The following is a 22,515-nucleotide window of genomic DNA, read 5'->3' on the forward strand; positions in this document are numbered from 1 at the left end:
TCAGCAGTGACGAAACCAGTAGGGCGGAACTTCAGGCCTGGCAGGCTAGGAGATGCTGGTTACATGTGGCGGTGAGGACGTCCAGTGTATTTATGATATGCGCATATGAAATCTTTTAAATGTAAGTGTACTACGGTTCTTAAAGTGTAACTGTCTGGCATAAAATCAAGTATTTATTTTTATCTGGTAAACAAGTAATAAGGATGCTAACCAGGAAATCCAAAAGTTAAAAATCACTATTACTTTTCTTGTTGATAAATTATCATTTCCCAGTTTACCTGACTCTTATTTGGTACATTGCCGCACAAAGGAAGTTGCAGGGATTGCTGGGTTGACTTTTTTTGCTTCTTTACTTTCCTCCCAGACTTAACTAATGCAGCCTGATTGGCTGAAGCCTCTTTCCCTCCTGTTTTCCCCTCCCACACCGCTGTTCCTCTCTGATTGGCCAATATTTCTCATGCTGAGACAATGCACTTCCTACTGCAGAGCTAGGTGGGAGTGCCTGAAGTCTGGGAGGAGGGTGGGCAATCAGGCAGAGGAAAGTAAGGGAGGAAATTACATCAGTATTGGCTTCAAGATAGACACAGTTAAAATGGAGAATCCTAACAAGGATTTTCTCTTTTTTACTATAGAAAAATCACTTAAATCAAAATGTGGACAGTGCAATACATGTATTATGCAAGAAGAGCAAGTATTTATCTTTTTTTTTCTGAGATAGTATGGCTGACAGCTCCTCTTTTAACATATTTTTTAATAAACGGTATTACCCTATGAGAAACCTTTTTAGTTTGAAGGTTCATGTTCGTGTATGAATGTATGAGAGCTTGGAGGACTAAAGTGCTGGTGGTTATATACAGCGTATACAAAGTGCGGAGAGCTGGTCTGTGATCGGTCAGTGACCAAATCTGATGAGCCTTACCATTTTATGCATGCGGGTAAAGGCACACGTTTTTGCAGTGGAGCACCTTTTTCACAAAGGGGAAAGTGGTGAATATAAAGTTGTTTTAAACTGGATTACGCTATATCCCTCTATCTTTATGTTTTTACTTGAGCTAATACCATACACACTGCGCTGGAGAGTGTTGAGGATTGGAGTGAATTTTGTGTTAAAGCCTGAATTGCTAATCTGTTAAGAAATCAGCCACTGACATCAGTGAGCACAATTTATATTGGTTAATGTATGGTGGCACTGACATCAGTGAGCACAATTTATATTGGTTAATGTATGGTGGATGGACATTAGCATCACAGAGGGTTTTGAACTTTTAAAAGCAGTATCACACTAACTTGATCCTTTTTCTTATCGAGAACAAATAAATGCAAGTATTGGAGGGCTAAGGAACTTTGTATATATTGAGAAGCATACGTGACTTTATTGCGGAACTGTATGAGTGCTGCGTACTCTTTTCTACATTGTGTTTCGAAGGAGGTGATACCCCCCCACTTGCGGTGATCCAGTAGCTCGATACATATATTTATATTGGTGCTTGTTGGTGCTATCGTTAAGGGAGGAGCACACATACCTTAATATTACAGAATGTGTATAGTGTGCGGTTTGTGTAATGGTCATATGGCGTTTGTGTGCTCCATAGTTGGAAGCAGCAGAGAGGCCAGAATGCTAAGTGAATGGAGCAGATACTCCATGAAATACTCCTGGACCAGGTTTCCTTTGGCCCTCTAGATGTGTCTTATGATCAGGAGCATTGTTTAGTCTGAAAAATACGGTACATAGTGTAAAGGTTACAGTATTAAAACCTCTAGCAAACTGAAACACATAAAAAGTTCTCAATTGTGTTGTAAGGTCTTACATTTTACCTCCATGGGGTTTTTTATAAAACAGTTTTACACAGTTCTGTCAACATCAAAGTGAAGTAAATACAATGCATGCTGTATGAGGTTATTTAAGAATAAGTGGGAATGTCAGCAGAGAAAAATAAATATTCCTGTTCCTGCCTTTTGTTGTATACACAGGAAATCTGACTCCAGGCCAGACTTATAACACATGAATTGTTCTCTGGGGCTGCACAACCTCAGCAAATGCTTCAAGTTCCAGTCAGCTCTCCACCACATTAGAGATTGTGGACCACACATCAAAGCATCTAACAGACACGTAAAACCTGCTCCAGCCTCAGAGGTGTGGATCATAAGCTGCTGAAAAATACAGGTATATGTCCTCATGTTTTTTGAATCATAACTACTATTGATTTAGAAACAGCTAACATATGCCTCACAATCCAAGATTAAGCTTAAATACAGTTCAGCATTGTCAAGTGGCAGCCAGTTCTTCCGTCTTGATTGAATAACAGGATTCTGGTACCCATATAAATAATAAGCACAGATGCTATAACTAACTAAATGGTCAAACAAGGTACCACTGGAATTCTTAGATGTTATGTTAAAAAGGTCCAGCAACTGTTTCATAATCCCTCCTCTTCCCTGCCCCTTCCTCACTCCCATTGAGAGATACAAAGCCATTTGATCCTCAGAAATACATATTTTCTCTCTACGTCCTCCAGTCCGGCCCCCCAGAAGTGAGAGGACACTGAAGTTCACCTATTAGGAAACACAGGTTATTAGTAATTAAACAGTCTGACGCGCCCCCTCCCCTGTATAAATGTGTCCCCTCCTCCATCTTATTCACTTTTCACTGTGTTTCCTATTGAACACGGGTGTTAGATTGATCTTGGTAATTTCAGATTGGTCTAGGAGACTGGGATATGGAGAATCAGTTCCTATAGACCAGGCCTGACCCCACCTGCGCTACCCTGAAACGGTAACCTGTTCGTGTGGGACATGACAGGCGGTGGACAAAAGTATGGCAGAACGTACCAGGTTTGTCTGCAGGGGCTGAGCGACCGGTGGATCGTGGGAGTCCCTCCCGTCTTCAGTGGCAGCTGCTACGCCAAATCCGGAATACGCCAGTGCACGAGGAGCCTGGCAGAATGACGACGTCCGGCTTCCGGTGACGTCAGGGCAGGGTGGAGGCGGCCAACTCTCGCGTACTGCAGTACGGGCCCAAACACTGCGGCTGAACGCCGCATGCACAGGCGGCGGATTACTGCGCACACTCCTGGAACTCCCCCCGGACGCCTTGGAGTTAGCAACAAGAGGCGATATTTCAGGTTGCCCATAACCAACAGGGCGACTGAGGGACAGGAAGGGGAGGAATCTAGGAGTCCATGGGCACTATTTAAACACACGGACTGCAGTCGGAGTTGGCTTCAGAGAGGATGGAAGCACAGAATGTACCTCCTACGGAGCCTATTAAAAAAGGTGGTTCAAGCCAGAATATGCAACAGACGGCTACACTACCACCTTCTCAGGTAATATGTCTTATTTGAATATTCCTTGTGTAAGTGAATGCAGTTACAAAATTTAGTAGGTAACTAGCCTTCTTGGAAATCTGTTTATGTTTTTTAGAGCAAAGCTCCTGAGAAACAAGTCTCCTTAAAACATAAATCAAAGTCAAACAGGTGCAATAATTGTAATGCCAAGTTACCTAATGACTGGAAAAAAACAGATTGCAGTAAATGTCTAACTGAATTAGAGACCCAGGATTCGGCTAAAGTTATGAAAGACTTTCTAGAATCCTTTAAAATGGAAATGCAATCCACCTTTTCGGCACTAAGGGGGATTATTGCTGAAGGACAAGGAACCAGCCTACAAATGGAACAGGTTTCCACTGCTATCCCTTCTGTAGCCAGGAAAAAGAACACAGAAGAGGAAGGTATTCAAACTTCTTCTGACAGTTCAGCCGAACAAGAGGAAAATATTTCAGACTATGGATCAGACAGAGAGATTAAGGAAAATAAGACTGCCAGATTTCTGTTTAATCCAGACGAAACGGCAGAATTACTAAAGGCAATTTATGAGAGTGAACAGATATCTGAATCTGCTCAGGAAATATCAGTTCAGGATACTATATATAAGGGGCTAGAAACTCCGACCACTAGAGTATTTCCAGTTCACAAATCCTTAAACACAATGATTGATGAACAATGGGAGTTCCCAGAGAAAAGATTCAGAGTGGCAAAATCATTCAAAAGGAAGTTTCCTTTTAAAGATACAGATATTGAGAGATGGGATAAATGTCCAAAGATAGATGCAGCTTTAGCACAATATTCTAAAAATACTGACTTATCATTTGAAGACATGGGGGCCCTAAAAGACCCATTAGATAAAAAAACGGAGATTTTAGCAAAAAGGGCATGGGACACATCAGCATTAGTGTTCAGGCCAAATATTGCTGCAATCTGTGTATCCAGAAATCTGATTGCTTGGATCGACGAGATTCAGGAGTTGCTGGCGGTGGGGACGTCTCCTGAACAAATTCTAGAGTCTTTTCCAATTGTGTCAAAGTCCCTCGCCTTCATCTGTGATGCCCTGGTAGAGTCATTTGAAGCAACAGCAAAGTGTGCGGCTTTGGTTAACTCTATTAGACGTCTAGTTTGGCTCAGAACCTGGGAGGGTGATTTCACCTCAAAAAACAGGTTGTGCGCCATGAAGTTCGAGGGGAATTTACTTTTTGGGAAGGACCTAGATAATATCCTTACAAGGTCCACCGATAGGAGGAGGAAATTTCCAGATAAACGTAAAAAGGTAACGCCAAAGAGATTCTTTCGAGGGAGAAATAGAATCCCGCAAAGGAATAGCAATACGGAACAGCAAAAAAGGTGGACATATTTTCAGGGCAGGGGTAGAGGTACGATTCCGTTCAGGAAACCCTCAATGCCCGGAAATAAGGAATCAAAATGACTCTCTAGTGAGGGTCGGGGGGAGGTTAACCCACTTTCTTCCAAAGTGGAAAGAAATAACGAAAGACCAATTTATAACAAACCTAATAGAGTCAGGGTACAAACTGGAGTTCTCCAGTTACCCTCCCCCCAATTACTATGTCACTACGGCTCCAAAAGACAAGGAAAAATCCAAGGCTCTGAGGCAGGCTGTCATCTCTCTAATACACCAGAATGTAATTTGTCGGGTTCCGAGTCACGAACTAAAGCAGGGGTTTTATTCCCACATTTTTGTGGTAAAAAAACCATCAGGGAAATTTCGTCTGATTATAAATTTAAGAAATCTGAATCAGTATCTGAAAGTCAAAAGGTTCAAGATGGAAAATATTTATACAGTAAGAGAATTGCTTACAGAGGGTGCTTGGATGGCGACAATAGATTTGCTGGACGCTTATTTACATGTACCAATTCATCCTGGGTACCAAAAGTACCTGAGGTTCGCCCTAAGCTTTGGGAAGACCCTGTGTCATTACCAATTCAGAGCCCTCCCGTTCGGCCTCGCGGCGTCGCCCCGTATTTTTACAAAAGTTGTAGCAGAGATGACAGCTTGCCTCCACATGCAAAAAATAAAGGTTATTCCGTACCTGGACGACTTTTTAATTTTTGCACAAACAAAAGAAGATCTAGAGAAGGATCTAGATTTAACTCTAAAACTCATGGAATCACTAGGATGGATAGTCAGTCAGGAAAAGTCCAGCCTAGTCCCAGCACAAAAGGCTTTATATCTAGGATATGTGCTGGATACAGTGGAAAAGAAAATTTGGTTACCCCCAGAAAAAATAGGGAAAGTTTTTCGAAAGACCTCTACTTTTTTAAGCCAAAGGAAGGTCTCCTTACGGGAAACAGTTTCCTTACTGGGGACCATGACTTCATGTATCCCGGCTGTACAATGGGCTCAATTACATTCCCGTCTCCTGCAGGAATGGTTCCTACAGGAGGGGGGAAAAAATTACCGATTATTGGACAAAGAAAAGTCAGTATCACCAGAGGTAAGGGAATCTCTTCTATGGTGGATGATAGACACGAATCTTTCTCAGGGCAAAGAATGGGGTCCGAAAGAAGTAATTTCGGTTACCACAGATGCCAGCGCCTGGGGGTGGGGTGCACACTGCCAGGGCAGACAAAGTCAGGGGGAATGGAGTCTAGAAGTGAGACAAGCTTCCTCAAACTTCAGAGAACTAGCAGCCACAAAGCAGGCTCTCTTGGCCTTCTCCGAAATAGTGAAGAACAAACATGTCAGAGTTATGTCCGACAATATAGTCACAGTGTCATATCTGTCAAAACAGGGAGGCACCAGAGTCAAAAGCCTCATGGATCTTGCGATGGAGATATTAACTTGGGGGGAAAAGAATTGTTTATCCTTGACAGCAGTCCATATAAAAGGGGGACTAAATCAGTTGGCAGACCAGCTCAGTCGATCCCCAGTACTGGAGTCGGAGTGGGAGTTATGCCAAGAAACCTTCAATGCAATTTCTCGTAAATGGGGACGACCGGGAATAGATCTTTTCGCCTCCCCAAGGAATGCAAAACTACAAAGGTACTACTCAATCCATACATCCGGGAGCAGAGACACCCTAGATGCTCTTTCAGTACAGTGGGAGGAGGGACTGCTATATGCCTTCCCACCCTTCAACCTTATACCAAAGGTGGTACGGAAGATAAGTTTGGAACAGGCCACAATTATCCTAATTACTCCCTGGTGGCCAAAGAGGGCCTGGTTTCCGCTAGTAAAATCTATGGCTATACAGGAACCGTGGGAACTTCAGTGCAGACCAGATCTGTTAGCTCAGGGAGGAGTTTACCATCCGAATCCTCAGAGATTACGCCTAACGGCATGGATGTTGAAAGGCAGATATTAGCTAAAAAAGGATTCTCAGAAAGGGTCATCCAGACTTTGCTTAAGAACAGGAAAGAAGTGACCAGAAAAATCTATGGAAAAGTCTGGAAGACGTTTGAAAGCTGGAAAGAGAAAAAAGGTTTACAGGGAAAAAAGATTAGCCTACCTACAGTGCTTGATTTTCTGCAGGACGGAGTGGATTTGGGATTAGCAGTGAGCACGCTAAGAGTCCAAATAACAGCTCTATCAATTCTGCTTGATAAACCTCTAGCTAAAGAACAATATGTTAAAGCCTTCCTAAAGTCAGTGGCAAAGTCCAGACCAATACAGACGACAGGCTTCCCACCATGGGACCTCTCCTTAGTGTTACAACAATTGCAAAAATCTCCCTTTGAACCACTGCAGCAAGTGGAAATAAAATTTCTTACGTTAAAAGTAGCTTTCTTAACAGCTATAACTTCAGCTAAAAGAGTGGGTGACCTACAAGCCATATCCATAAAAGATCCCTATATGACCGTTTTACCAGATAGAATTATATTCAGGCCCGATCCGACATACGTTCCAAAAGTAAACACTAGATTTCACAGAACCCAAGAGATAGTGCTTCCTTCCTTTTGCGATACACCTACCTCCGAGAAGGAAAGACTACGCCATCTCCTAGATGTAAGGAGAGCGATTCTCATATATTTAAAACGAACAAAAGAGTGGAGGAAGACCAATAGACTTCTAACACTTTTTTCAGGACAAAGGAAGGGCATGCAAGCCACAAAACCATCCATAGTCAGATGGATAAGACAGACTATAGAATACTCTTACAAGTCAGCAGGAAAAATTCTTCCCCCACAACTTAAAGCTCATTCAACCAGGGGAATATCAACATCTTGGGCAGAAAGGGCAGGAGCATCATTGGACCAGATTTGTAAAACGGCAACATGGTCAAATCCATCGACCTTCATAAAGCACTATAGAATAGATGTACTGTCAAGCCAGGACGTAACCTTCGGAAGGAAAGTCCTGCAGGCAGTCATCCCACCCTAGCTGTGAGTAAAGACAGTTTCTCTGTGGTCTCTCACTTCTGGGGGGCCGGACTGGAGGACGTAGAGAGAAAATACCTGGTAGTATCCGGTAGTAGGTTTTTCTGATAGTCCTCCAGGCCGGCCCCCCTCTATAATTTCCCTTCCCTAAACCACCTTGGGTGTCTTGCTGTATTCACGTCTATTCTCTTCTGGAACTAAGCACCTAGGGTTATATCTACTCTGGTAAAAGTGAATAAGATGGAGGAGGGGAAACATTTATACAGGGGAGGGGGCGCGTTAGACTGTTTAATTACTAATAACCTGTGTTTCCTAATAGGTGAACTTCAGTGTCCTCTCACTTCTGGGGGGCCGGCCTGGAGGACTATCAGAAAAACCTACTACCGGATACTACCAGGTATTATTTAGATTGAGGAATGTCAAATAAGGAAAACCTACACACTTAGAAGGGTTGATGTCTAATAATGATAATTCCCAGTTGTTTCAGATGACAGCTTAGTGAAGATCTCTGTAAAGGTGTCCATTAATGGAACAATTTTTCTTTCAGATTCGATCTTTTAACGCAATTTGAACGATCAAATGTAATTGGAAGGCATTTATCGATTGTCCCCATTAATGGAACGATTAAGAAGGTTTTACATTCTGATTGGATCATAAAATCCAACTTTCGGATTGATTTTTTTTTCTTTTCCAGTTGACCAAAGAATAGTTTCACATTAATTAGCTCCACCCACAGCACAGTTTTTAATACAATTGATTATAAAAATCAAGTCAAAAAATTGAATCTGAAGGAAAAATTGCACTGTTAATGGGCACCTTAAAAACAAGCTGCTTTTCTACCTGCCAAACACTTTGTTCTAATCTATGGGAAGGGATGGATAAGCTGAACACACCCTGCTGCGGGGACTGAAATAGAAAGATTGCAGTCCTGGGCAAAAGCAATCCAACTTACCTAATCACTAATAGTGACTAGACTACTACTATGAGCAAGAACATTTTCACCTCAGCATCAGCTAATTTAATTGTAAAGTTGTTCCTACGGAGTCCACAACTCTTTGTAAAATCAAATATTCAAATGTCAGAAAAATTAGAATTCCCACCTTCTCCTCTTCATCCCTCACCCCCACCCATTAAACCACCTGTAACAAAAAATTTTCCCTGGGGGTACTCACCTCAGGAGGGGGAAGCCTCAGGGTCCCAATGAGGCTTCCTCCTCCCTTGTAGCTGCAGGCAATCCAGCGCTGGCTCCCCTGAAGTGTCCTCCCTCGACAAGCCTGATAAGCGCTGATAAGCACTGATTTATTTCCCTTTTCTGGCTCCAGCGGGGGCGCTGTTGCGGCTTTCCGCATGGAGATACGCGGAAATAGCTGATCTCTGTCGGGCCCGCTCTACTGCGCAGGCGAATTGCGCCTGCACAATAGAGCGGGCCAACATCAATCGGCTACTTCTGCCTATCTCCGAGCAGAAAGCCGATACTGCGCCTGCGCTGGAGCCGGGAAGGTAAATATTTACATCCCCAATGTTCGGGGAGCTTTATCACCGCCGTGGGACCGAGGAGGACGGGGGAAGCCTCAATAGGATCTGGAGGCTTCCCCAACCCGAGGGGAGTACCCCTCAGGGGAGGGGTTTTTTTTTACAGGTTTTCTTTAATTTTGATGGTATGTATATACAGTGCATAATTTTCTGAATTCATTAAAATATTCTTGCAGCTAAGAAAGTAGCCCAACAAAATCAGCAGCTACATTTGTTTGGTTCATTTCCAAGTGTCATGTCATTTTTTTTAAACTTGGAAAATTAGAATCTCAATAATATATAAATATCAATAACTCAGCCCATTATTCATCACAAGCACTCGCTTTAGTCTTAAAACTGACCTAACCATCACCAACATGCAGAAAACCAAAAATATGATCATCCCTCATGTCAGGAGGCCCGTGCTGTGGTCACTACAGATGAACAGTCCAACTCAGGAAATTTTGTACAGAAATTACATTGGCAGCATATAACCGCAGTACGGGTAGATCTTGATATATGGCCTCAACCATAACGTTCATTTTTATACCATAAGGAACTCAATTAGTGCATCAGTTCTGGTGGGAAATCCCCACTTTATAACTCTATTGATTCATTATGGATAGATGTTCCCACTTCACGATGGAGTTGGCTGGATATAGGGCAGGAAGGCCGAACGTTTGCTCCAGTACAGACTTCTACTTCACACTTCAAGTAAACTCACTACTGGGTAAGTGCATCACTGGTTACAGGCAATGTCTCCTCACTACATATTGCCACAGCTGGATGTGTTTCCTGTTTTCCAGGAGAACTGGTACCCCTCAACACTAATAAGCTGCGTGCATTCCCTATAAAATAAGCCCTGTCATCCTGGCATCCTCCAGCTCAGTGCTACATACCTTGTGGCAAACATGGCTCGGAGAGAGGAGAATGTAGCAGCGTCCTCCTTTAGGGCTTTCAGTTCATTGCGGAGCTTCATCATTGTTTCCGTCACCATGGCTTTCTCATTCTCATATTTGCTCTTCAAGTTGGCAAGAGCGACCTCTGCAGTCTAAAGAAACAAAAATACAAGAAAGAATGAGCTGGAGCACACTGCAAATTAAATGAGATATAGCAATGTAAACACTTGAGATAAACTTTGTTGACCGAGTCAGGTCACAGTTTAGCTTGATCAGTATACAGGTAAGTTTCTCATGTATCTTCCAAGCACCTCATTCTGTTTTATGGAGAGGAAATGTGGGAGTACAAGCAGAAGGACACTGACAGCAGGATAAGCAATATAAATTAGCCAAGTGGTTAGAGGGAAGTCTTGTACCATTATTTGGACTAGATTTTCACCTGCCAATATCATGGATAATCTAGTGTGTGTATGTAGCACAAAAAGCTGGGGGGAAAAACAGTGTACGTATATGTACACCGCCGGTGAGCTTGGCGTAGGGTGAGGAGAATGATGCCTCACCCTGCTGCCACTCAAATCCCTGGCGGCGGAAAAATCTATTCCCCCTTCGAGTCATATTAACTCAGAGGGAGATGTAATTCGGGATCAAGAGATCGCCAGAATACCGAATTACCTTATTGCGCCCTGCACACTATAGCATTACTGTTATAGTGGCACCTAGTTTCGTCACTATGCACCAAAAACACCTGCTTTGGAAAAATAGGTATAAATTACAAATATTTTTCCCTCATTTAATGTCCACTTCAATGACATTTTATGGAGATCCCTGTGGATTTTCCTAGCTAAATATTCAAATTTTGCTGAATTCAAAAATAATGATTAAATGTATGCTTTTATAAACTACCAAATATTTAATTTCCTTAAGGTGGTTTTTAAGTCTTCTTACGACCTTAATTCCTGCAATATCTAATCCCTACTTTATGATCTGTAACAAAAAATGCCATTTCTAAACCTTAGATAAAAGCCATCCAAATACATATTAGCAGAACACATTCTAAAAGGAAAGATAAGAATGAATTAGGAAAAAAAAAAGGATACGCTGCTTGGATCTGAAAATAGGAAAGGATTCAGTTGCTCTGGAGATTAATTGCAAAATATACTTTTCCCCGCTGTATAAATGAAACATAACCTACTTTCTTCAGAGTGTATCACCCAATGAATAAATTAGAATTTAAATAATAATTGACTAATCTCCATAGCCAATTGCTACTCACTTGCTTGTTGGCCTTCAGTACAGTACGCAGTGTAGCGATCTGCTCCCTCTTTGTGCTGAGCAGAGATTTCAGCTTCAAGATGTCCTCCATAAGGGTTTCTTTGTCTTTGTCCACGGCTGGCCCAAGCTCCTGGCTGGCTACCTGCTGTCGAGAGAGTTCTGTGCTCCTGTCCACAGCAGCTTGAAGATGTTTTATCTGGTCTCGTATTATGGCTATAAGGTTGTAAATGTTCATTGGTTCTTTTCTGTGGTCAGAAACAGGAGAGGGAACTGGAGATACAGGAGATCCAGACTCACTTTGGCCATTTTCTGTGGTCAAGAGACCCTTGGAAAGCAAAATTGGTGACCTGCGCCCTTTCCCCTCAGGACTGCTCCTGCCACCTTTACCCTCCTTGTAGTAATCTAGCATGACCCTATTGGGTGTCACATTGTTGCACATGCACACATGGTGGTACAAGTTGGCCAGTTCTTCACTAAACGTGACAAGCTCATCCTGAGCCACTGTGAGGCTTCCTTGTGTTTCTCCTGCTACATCGCTCACTTTTTTCAGTTCTTTCTCTAGTCGGACAACTTGGTCTCTGTCCTGCCGTGTGGTCTTCTCTAGATAGGAGATCTTTTCTGCCATAGACTGAGTTTCATTTTCATATCTGTTCTTATCATCTTCGTACTTGGCCTCACATTCTTCATATTTGGACTTTATAGATTTTAGTTCTTCTTTAAGATCATGGATTTCAGCTACAGCTAGTTTGTACTTGCACTCCAGAATCTCAGGACCATTAATATCAACCTCATAGTAGTCCCCATCTTCATGGCTGTCTCTCTCTTTTTCGTTATCCAGAGCAGACTGGCGCTCCTTGGTAGCGTGGATTTTCTTCATGGCATTTAGGTTCTCAGTGAGTCTGCTGACTTTGTCATTCTGTTCAGAAAGAGCTCCTTTGGTGTTCTCCAACTGTTTCTGAGACTCCTGAAGAGTAGACAGCAGGCCAATCTTTTCTCTTTCCACCTAGAACAAAAAGACCCAAGTGAGCAACAAAAATAAAAATAAAGAAGGCCAAAAATTGTTTACTGTCATCTGAACATGCTGTTCATATCAATTAAATGTAAAGGTGGCCTCTGCATGCTCTATCAAAGTAATAACAATATAGAATTAAAATGTCTCCAAGCATGTCATAGCTTTACCCAAAGGCTTCATTTAGCGTCAGTGAACACATACTACCTTTATCCTCACATAAAAAGAAAATGAGACCTACATTTTATCCCTAGCACGTATTATACTGTGTTTTTCATATCAGCCCACATCAAGCTATATGTGATGAGGGATTTCATACCTTAAACACAGAACAAAGAAAAAACATATTTTAAGAAATAAATCCAAAGAATTACAAAAACAATAAAACTGCCAAAAAACACATTTGACACATACCCCATATTTACCAACATTCATGTAACCGAGTGTGACTGCAAGTTACGCAATGCACAAATGTACATCAGAAAACCACTTATCAGAACAATATCACAATCATAGAATAAATATAATTCCTAAGCAAAGGAATAAGAAGTGTCCTGAAGCAAGCTTAATGCGCATCATTGCACTATGAGCACAGAGCCCTTCTACTCTGAATGCGTTTTGAGCATGTGCTCATTTCCATTCAATGCCATGTATACTTGGTGATCACTTAGCTACTGCTGCACTAACAACCATGGACTGTGTTTTTGTCTGAATGAAGCAGAGACATTAGACTTCCTATAAAAGGACATATATAGAATCTATTGGCAATTTTAAAAGAACATCACATTTTTATACAACAATGAACGCAGGTTTTCTATACTAGTGATCTGCAAACTTAGCTCTCCAGCTGTTAAGGAACTCCAAGTCCCACAATGCATTGCAGGAGTCTGACAGCCACAGTCATGATTCATAAAGGCAAATGCATTTTGGGACTTGTAGTTTCCTTAAGAGCTGGAGAGCCAAGTTTGTAGATCACAGTTCTATACAGTTAACATATAACATAACTAAGGCTAAAAAGTTAAACATATAATACATGAAGGCTAGGGTTACACAGAGGCTTACCCAAACCACAAGCCATTAAATATGGCTTATAGCCCTTTTGTAATACAATCTACTTCCAAGTATTGTCAGTCAGCACTAAAGGACAAGCTACATACAGATAAAGCATACAGAGAGGTAGCGCTTATGACATAAACCAAGAGGTATATGGTTTATTTTCTGTGCAGCAAACTACACTCACTAACCCCAACATTAAAGTACAACTCCAGACAAACTTCTAAATATCATTCAAAAGGCTTAGTAAACAGAACGGCTGACTGTTCTATTGAGCTGTCAGATTAGGTTTCTATAGTTACAACTCCTGAAGTAGCCCATCTGACGGAATTGAAGGGAACCTAATTATCCTCTTTTAAACCAGACCAGTTGCCGGGCAGTCCTGCTGATCTCTTTAGCATCAATAGTGTCTGAATTACACACCTGAAACAAGCATGAGGCTAACCCAGTCAGACTTCAGTCAGGGCATCTTATCTGCATGCTTGTTCGTGGTCTATGGGTAAACATATTAGAGGCATTGGATCAGTGGGACTGCCAGGCAATCTGGATTGTTTAAAAGGAATAAATTATGTCAGTCTCCATATACCTCTCACTTCAGGTTTCCTTTAACAGCTGGCTCTGTGGGCAGAAATTCGCCGCTCAGATTTATCATGCTGTTCAATCTATTTGGGAGTGAGTCGCAGAGCTCTCCTATGCCTGGTACGTACCATGCAATATCCCATGAGATTGCCGGGTCACATCGATAATTTCCAACAGGCCCAAACACTTTTCCAATTGATTTTCTGATTACTTCAGTACAAAACTGATAAGAAAAAAATGGATTGGAAACCTGATCGACCTGTGAGAAATTATCGATTCAACTCATTGATCTGACGGGAAATTGCATGGTGTGTACCAGGCCTTGGCAGCAGGAAGTTGCTGGAGAGGGGTCTTCTGACTTAATGCTATGTAAGAGATATTTGGATGTTGGCTGATAAGAGTGTATGCACAGGACAAATAAATGATATCAGTTTTCAATGCTCAAATCAGCAATTGGCATAAACCAAGGAAAATAGGGGGGCAGCTTTTTCTGTTTACAAATATTCTACTTTCCAGGTAACGCTGATACTACCCCTCCGTTACCTTCAGAATGAGTATTCAATTCACATGTTCTCCTAGGAGTTCATTTTTAATCTATTTCTTTTAATAACCTTTCAGCACTTTACAATTCAAAAAATAAAGTAAGCACCAGAAAGTAGGCAGGAATGAACTGTCAAATGTATTCTGAGTATCTTCTTGCTTGCTGTAGCTTTAAAGGCATTTTATTGATGAGGTATGAAAATACCACCTAGGAGAAAACGTAGGTATTAGGGCCTGTATGCATACTTTTTCCAGATGTGTGACACTAGGTACTGCTGAAGCCAGTATGATGGTCCAGCAACTGAGAATGATTTTTAAAAATGGAATAACAATGACACTTTAATTTTTCTCTTACTGTAGGGTTCCATCACACTAATCCTACTATTAACCTCACTCTCACACAATGCATTATGTAATGCGAACGTTAAACCTACCATCACATTAACCCATTATCCAGCCCTGCTGAAAACAAACCGCTCTGGTGTCCTTGTAAAATCAAACAGCACAGTGAGTGTTTTGTCCTTGGATTGTGACAGTTTGCTCCTGACAATATCCTGGTCCTGCTAAAAGGCCATGAAAGGCCCAGGCAACATGGGGAGACCATCTAAGCTACTTTTTGGCAGTAAAACAATCAAAGACCAGTGTTAAGTCCATTCAGCTGGTTACTTATTAACTGTATAAAAACTATGGCCAAAACATTAGCTTCTCCCAAAACCGATAATTAATTTAATTCATAGCTGCTGAATGAGAATCTGTCCGGCCTCTCAAAGACTCAAACAGCAAGATATTTCCAGCAGTGTACAGATATCTGATAAACAGTTGGCTATTCAGAGAAACAATTCTCCTGTCACATTTAGTTACAAATATAGTAACTTGGGAAGTAGAGGGTCTAAACTATGTCAATGAAATCAGAATGCAGACTGCTTTAATAGTCTACACACTGTAAGGCCCCCTGCACACTGCAAATTCGATTTGCGATTCTGATTTTCCCAGGATGCTATCAAAAGAAAAACGCAGAAAAAAAATGCAGCATGCAGTACCAATTAAAAATCGGAATCGCATGCGAAAATCGATTAAAAATCAAAATCGGATGTAGTGTGCAGGGAGCCTAAAGTGGACCTGAACTGAATGAACTACTATGCAACAGTAAGCCTGTATCACTTGCATCTCTTCCTAGGATCCGTATCATAAAATGTTTCTTTGTTCCACCCAGTGAGTTTGGGTACCAGCCCATTTCCTACATGACCATGTTCTGAGCCTCTATGCTCTGCACTGGTGCAGAGGCTGAAGAATAAGGAATTACAGGGTGTGTCCATTACCAGATAAAGGGGGGAACTGGACAATATGCGGGGCAGGTGAAGCAGCATAAACAGATAATAAACAGATGTGAGGGAGAATAAAGTAAGGCTTTCATTAGTTCAGATTGGATTTAAGTCCTAATGTTTGTACTAAATCTAAAGGTGGCCATTAATGATAGATTTCTCTAATCGATTGCCCGATTCAATCCTAATCTCGATCCGAACCGATCGTTTTGGCCCACTAACAGAAGGAAAGATGCTATCCAATTAGATCAGTTTAATAAAATCAATCTGTTTATTGGTTAGATTCCATCGATATGATCAAATTAGTTAGCAGCTTCCCTTCCGTCAATGGGCCTGAACGATTGTTTCCAATCAATATTATGATCAAATCAGGCAACCGATCATCTGGAGAACTGTATTGTTAATGGACAAGGATGGTAAATATTTGAAAACCACAAGTTTGGAAAATGCTGGCCCCTCCTGCCTTATACCTGCATTAGCTGTTGTTTTAACTTCTGTATTTCAGAAATATTCAGCTCACTCAGCAGATCAGAGACCAGACTTGGAGCTGGGTCATTTTTCTTGGGAGTGGAAATCTTGTTGTCCGTGTTCATTTTGATGACTCCATTCTGCTCAAAGCCATTCACGACATCATCATTATTAGGCTCTGTGATCTCATCACTGAACTTTAGTCCATCCAAAGAGAAACTCAGATGGTTGCTGTATATGGAGTCATTGATGTTCATGTAATTGGATAGCTCTTTGCGTAGGTTGTTCTTCTGCTCACGTTCTGTCTTCAGGGTCTCCAAAGCTTCCTCCAGCTGCCTCTCTGAAATCTCTTTTAACCGGATGGCATCTTCCAACTGGCTGTTCAAAAACTCGGTCTCCTCCTCCAGCCTTTTAATCTCATGTTTCAGACCTTCAAATTCCACCTGGGGGACACAAGTAGAAAAAAGGTAAAAAACAGAGCTGACAAGCCAGGAAACAAAGTGATACTCTACTTTTGTTTAAAAAAAAATTCCATGGCATATCAATGCTACATAAATTATAATGAAAATTCCGCCGTATAAGACGCTCCGGAATATAAAACGCACCTAGATTTAGATGGCAAAAACCAGGGAAAAGAATAATAATACTATGACAAGACAAAGCGCCAGAGCTGCAGCCACTAGGACGCGCTCTATAGGCAGTAGCAGTGTTAGGGAGACTTGCCTAAGGTCTCCTACTGAATAGGTGCTGGCTTACTGAACAGGCAGAGCCGATATTCCGGGAGCGCCTTGTACATGGGATATTCAGCTGACAGTCACTTAAAGGGAACCTTAACTGCTGCGGAAAAATAAATTCACTTACCTGGGGGCTTTCCCAAGCCTCCTGCAGCCGTCCTGTGCCCGCGCCGGTCCTTCGGTGCCCTCCGGTCTCCCTCCGCCGCTGAGTTTCGATTTCGGACGACTGCCAGTCGTCCTGGGGCCTCTTCCGCATTCCTTGTCGTAAACTGCAGTAAAGCGCGTCCGCATGACGCCAAACGCGTCATCGCATGACGTCAAACGCGTCATGCGGACGCGCTTTACTGCAGTTTACGACCAGGAATGCGGAAGAGGCCCCAGGACGACTGGCAGTCGTCCGAAATCGAAACTTAGCGGCGGAGGGAGACCGGAGGGCACCGAAGGACCGGCGCGGGCACAGGACGGCTGCAGGAGGCTTGGGAAAGCCCCCAGGTAAGTGAATTTATTTTTCCGCAGCAGTTAAGGTTCCCTTTAATAAAGGCTACCAGATGGGAGCGTCCCCGTTCTACAGAGGCGCTCTAGCTTTTCACTTACCTAGATGTGGTAAGTGCTACTGGTTTTTACACTACTAATGATTCATGCCGCCGTGCATGTTTGACAGTATGTTTGCTTTTCATCTACTGCACAGATTTATATAAATACTGTCTGCCACAGCGGGGGATGGACATAGCTTAATACAATGACATAAGGGTTATACAGTTGTGTAACTTTATATTGACACACTTATAGGTATTGGGACAAATTGCTCACGTATTACAGATCTAAACAGAATTTACTATGGATTCTCATAAAAGCAATGTATGAATCGTTGTGAAAGTTTGTGAGTACCTCCTAGCATTGTTTTCCTTTTTGTTTATCCTCTTTTCCCTTTTTAGTGTTCTCCTACCTCAATTGCCTGATGAAGCGGGATGTTCGCCCGTGAAACGCGTTGTACTGCATTCGGAGACCAATAAATGTTTTTTTGTACTATTTACGGCTTGAATTATCCTGGTCATTTTAGTGAGGGTAGTGGATCCACCCACCCCCTCCTTTTTAAACGGTTTTTAACCCATCTTATCCTATTTTGGTGCCTCTATTAACCATTTTTATCTTGTACATGTTATCCCTCATATGGTATCCTCCTGTGTCCCCCATGTATCCTCCATGTCTGCCCCATGTGTCCGCATGTCTGCCACGTGTCCTCCTTTCACCCCCACCATGTCTCCTCCTGTCTCTTATGTGCCCCCCATGGTCCTCCTATCACCCCCATGCGTATTCCTGTCACCCCCACCATGTCTCCTTTTGTCTCTTATGTGCCCCCCATGGTCCTCCTGTCACCCCCCATGCGTATTCCTGTCTCCCCCACCATGTCTCCCTCCCCCACCATGTCTTCTCCTGTCTCTTATGTGCCTCCCATGGTTCTCCTGTCACCCCATGCATGTTCCTGTCACCCCCACCATGTCTCCTCCTGTCTCTTATGTGCCCCCCATGGTCCTCCTGTCACCCCCATGCGTATTCCTGTCTCCCCCACCATGTCTCCTCCTGTCTCTTATGTGCCCCCCATGGTCCTCCTGTCACCCCCATGCATATTCCTGTCACCCCCACCATGTCTCCTCCTGTCTCTTCCATCTCCCCCATGGTCCTCCTGTCCCTTCTGTCTCCCCCACGGTCCTCCTGTCACTTCCATGTATCCTTTTGTCTCCCCCATGGTCCTTTTGTAACCCCCCACCATTTCTCCTCCTGGCTCTTAGGTCCACGCTATGGTCCTCCTGTCTCCCGCATGTGTCCGTGCCCCCCCCCCCCGCGTGTTTCCACCCCCCTCTCCTTGTGTTGTCTGCCCCCCCCCCTGGTGTTTAGCGGCAGCTGCTTACCTCATCCGTCATGCCCGAGTGGACTGCAGACCTCCGGCTTCTGTGTGCGGCTTCCTCTAGTGCCGGCTTCTAATGATGCGTCATTAGAAGCCTGTACTAGAGGAAGCCGCACACAAAAGCCGCCGGAGGGGGGGGGCTGCAGACACATGCGGGAGACAGGAGTACCATAGCAGGAACTAAGAGCCCGGAGGAGAAATGGTGGGGGGTTACAAAAGAGACAGGAGGACACACACAGGCAGACAATCCCTGTCATGGCGGCGGTTTGTATCGGCGGGCGTTTGGAAGTCAGGGATTTCCTGCCTTTGCCGTATAAGACACAGGGACTTTTCTCCCCATTTTTGGAGGGAGAAAAAGTGCGTATTATATGGCGGAAAATACGGTACCTTTTCACGGAGGTACTCATCGTCGCCCGTTTTTTATTAAAAAGACCCACTATTACATTTAAATTTAACCCCTTACCTCCCACCCTCTCCCATAGTTACCTAAATAAATATGCATTTTAAATAAAATGACAAATAAAAAAAAAAATAGTTACCTTAGGGACTAAACTTTAATATGTATGTCAAAAGGGTATATTAATGCTATTTATGAAATTATGGGCTTGTAATTAGTGATGGATGCAAAATTGAAAAAATGCACCTTTATTTCCAAATAAAATATTGGCGCCATACATTGAACTAGGGAAATATTTTAAACATTTTAATAACCGGGACAAATGGGTAAAATGGGTAGCATGTATTATTTTAAAACTATAGTGGCCGAAAACTGAAAAATACATTTTTTAATTTTTTTTCTTATTTTTCCCAATAAAATGTATTTATAATAAAATAATTCTGAGCAAAATGTACCACCCAAAGAAAGCGAGGAAAGATATTACAATGGGCAAACACTGACTAAATAATCTATAAAGTAATATTGTAGAAAAATAAGCAATTTTATTAATTATGTTAGTTTCACTGTAGTTCCACTTTAAGCTTATTCTTACAACGCAACCTACTGCGTGGGGTATGACATATTCTGTGTATACAAATGTACAGCATCTGTAGTAATTATATGTTAAACATTTGGCCAATGTTATACTGCCTTAAAACTTTTTGAAAAACAAAGTGCTTTAATATGTCTGTGGAGATCATTGATCTCTATGCAAGTATCGGTTTCTCCTTTGCTGCTTGTTGGGAATTACACACAGACAAGCGCCATTTACAATAAGTTGTGCATATAGCTGAAATGTATTTGCAGCACTGTAATCTGATATCTGGCAAACACTATGTAGGTAATTGCAGGGATCTTAATGTTCCCACCTGGTTCTGCTTCAGGACAGACACTTGCTTCTGTAGGGAAATGTTTTCCTCCTCCAGTTCAGTGTAATCTTGAAGCAGTCGTGCTTCTCGGAATTTATACTCTTTGATGTCATCACGAAGGCGAGCACGCTGCGCTTCCACATTCTGATTTAGCTGGAAATAAAATCAAATAAAAAAACCTTTAAAATCATCCATCACAAAATATATACTTATTAAAGTGACACTGAAGCAAAAAAAAATAATGATATAATGAATTGGTTGTGTGGTACGGATAATTATTAAAACATTAGTAGCAAAGAAAATGTTCTCATTTTTATTTTCCGTTTTTTCTTGTTTATTTATTTATTTATTTATTTTATAACATTGCATCATTCCCTAACATTTGTAATTTACACACTACACTCCGCATTCTATATGATTTCACAGAGCCGGCTAATGAACTTTTGAACCTTCCTCTGAAAAAAAACAAAAATACAGTGACAGACACTTGAGATAATAAGCTGGAGTTTAACTCTTCCTGCACTGGAAACAATACAGGTCCTTCTCAAAAAATTAGCATATTGTGATGAAGTTCATTATTTTCTGTAATGTAGTGATAAACATTAGACTTTCATATATTTTAGATTCATTACACACAACTGAAGTAGTTCAAGCCTTTTATTGTTCTAATATTGATGATTTCGGCATACAGCTCATGAAAACCCCAAATTCCTATCTCAAAAAATTAGCATGTTTCATTCAGACCAATAAAAGAAAAGTGTTTATAAAACAAAAAGTCAACCTTCAAATAATTATGTTCAGTTATGCACTCAATACTTGGTCGGGAATCCTTTTGCAGAAATGACTGCTTCAATGCGGCGTGGCATGGAGGCAATCAGCCTGTGGCACTGCTCAGGTGTTATGGAGGCCCAGGATGCTTCGATAGCGGCCTTAACCTCCCTGGCGGTAAGCCCGTGCTGAGCACGGGCTATGCCGCCGGGAGGCACCGCTCAGGCCCCGCTGGGCCGATTTGCATAATTTTTTTTTTGCTGCACGCAGCTAGCACTTTGCTAGCTGCGTGCAGTGCCCGATCGCCGCCGCTACCCGCCGATCCGCCGCTATACGCGTCGCTGCAGCCGCCCCCCCCCCCCAGACCCCGTGCGCTGCCTGGCCAATCAGTGCCAGGCAGCGCCGTGGGGTGGATCGGAGTCCCCTTTGACGTCACGACGTCGATGACGTCATCCCGCCCCGTTGCCATGGCGACGGGGGAAGCCCTCCAGGTGATCCCGTTCTTTGAACGGGATCTCCTGATCTCCGGCGGCGATCGGAGGGGCTGGGGGGATGCCGCTGAGCAGCGGCTATCATGTAGCGAGACCTCGTCTCGCTACATGAAAAAAAAACAAAACAAAAAAAAAACGTATTTGCTGCCCCCTGGCGGATTTTGCCAAACCGCCAGGAGGGTTAAAGAGGAACTCCAACCTAGAATTGAACTTTATCCCAATCAGTAGCTGATACCCACTTTTACATGAGAAATATAATGCTTTTCACAAGCAGACCATCAGGGGGCGCTGTATGACTGATTTTGTGCTGAAACCCCTCCCACAAGAAGCTCTGGGACCGCGGTACTTTTGGCAGTTTGTTACAATGTAACAAGGTTCACAGACAGGAAATAGCTGTTTACAGCTGTCTCTAACAGCCAAAACAGCTAGGAGCAGCTACATAACCTGCCCACAGTAATGTCACCATGTAATAAATGTCAGAATGTAAATCGGGGAGAGGAAAGATTTTACAATGAGCAAACACTGACTAAATCATTTATACATAATTATGGTAAAAATGAAGCACTTTTTTTACTACATTATTTTCACTTGAGTTCCTCTTTAAGCTCATCGAGTGTTGGGTCTTGTGTTTCTCAACTTTCTCTTCACAATATCCCACAGATTCTCTATGGGGTTCAGGTCAGGAGAGTTGTCAGGCCAATTGAGCACAGTAATACCATGGTCAGTAAACCATTTACCAGTGGTTTTGGCACTGTGAGCAGGTGCCTGGTCGTGCTGAAAAATGAAATCTTCGTCTCCATAAAGCTTTTCAGCAGATGGAAGCATGAAGTGCTCCAAAATCTTCTGATAGCTAGCTGCATTGACCCTGTCCTTGATAAAACACAGTGGACCAACATCAGCAGCTGACATGGCACCCCAGACCATCAATGACTGTGGGTACTTGACACTGGACTTCAGGCATATTGGTATTTACCTCTCCCCAGTCTTCCTCCA

The 22,515-nt window shown here is 42.6% G+C and overlaps 1 protein-coding gene across 5 annotated transcripts in view; it reads right to left on the reverse strand.

The window, feature by feature from the left end:
* The window catches only part of BICD2 (BICD cargo adaptor 2), a 189,486-nt gene that overhangs the window by 10,679 nt on the left and 156,292 nt on the right, over positions 1 to 22,515 (reverse strand). For all 5 annotated transcript variants that reach the window (XM_068253643.1, XM_068253644.1, XM_068253642.1 and 2 more), the window contains exons 3-6: positions 20,264 to 20,416; positions 16,321 to 16,761; positions 11,349 to 12,350; positions 10,076 to 10,227 (exon numbers count right to left, since the gene is read on the reverse strand). In XM_068253643.1, the coding sequence (XP_068109744.1) occupies positions 10,076 to 10,227; positions 11,349 to 12,350; positions 16,321 to 16,761; positions 20,264 to 20,416 (1,748 nt within the window). The remainder of the gene's footprint in view (positions 1 to 10,075; positions 10,228 to 11,348; positions 12,351 to 16,320; positions 16,762 to 20,263; positions 20,417 to 22,515) is intronic.

The sequence above is a fragment of the Hyperolius riggenbachi genome, chromosome 9 (assembly GCF_040937935.1).
Source record: "Hyperolius riggenbachi isolate aHypRig1 chromosome 9, aHypRig1.pri, whole genome shotgun sequence".
Taxonomy (NCBI): domain Eukaryota; kingdom Metazoa; phylum Chordata; class Amphibia; order Anura; family Hyperoliidae; genus Hyperolius; species Hyperolius riggenbachi.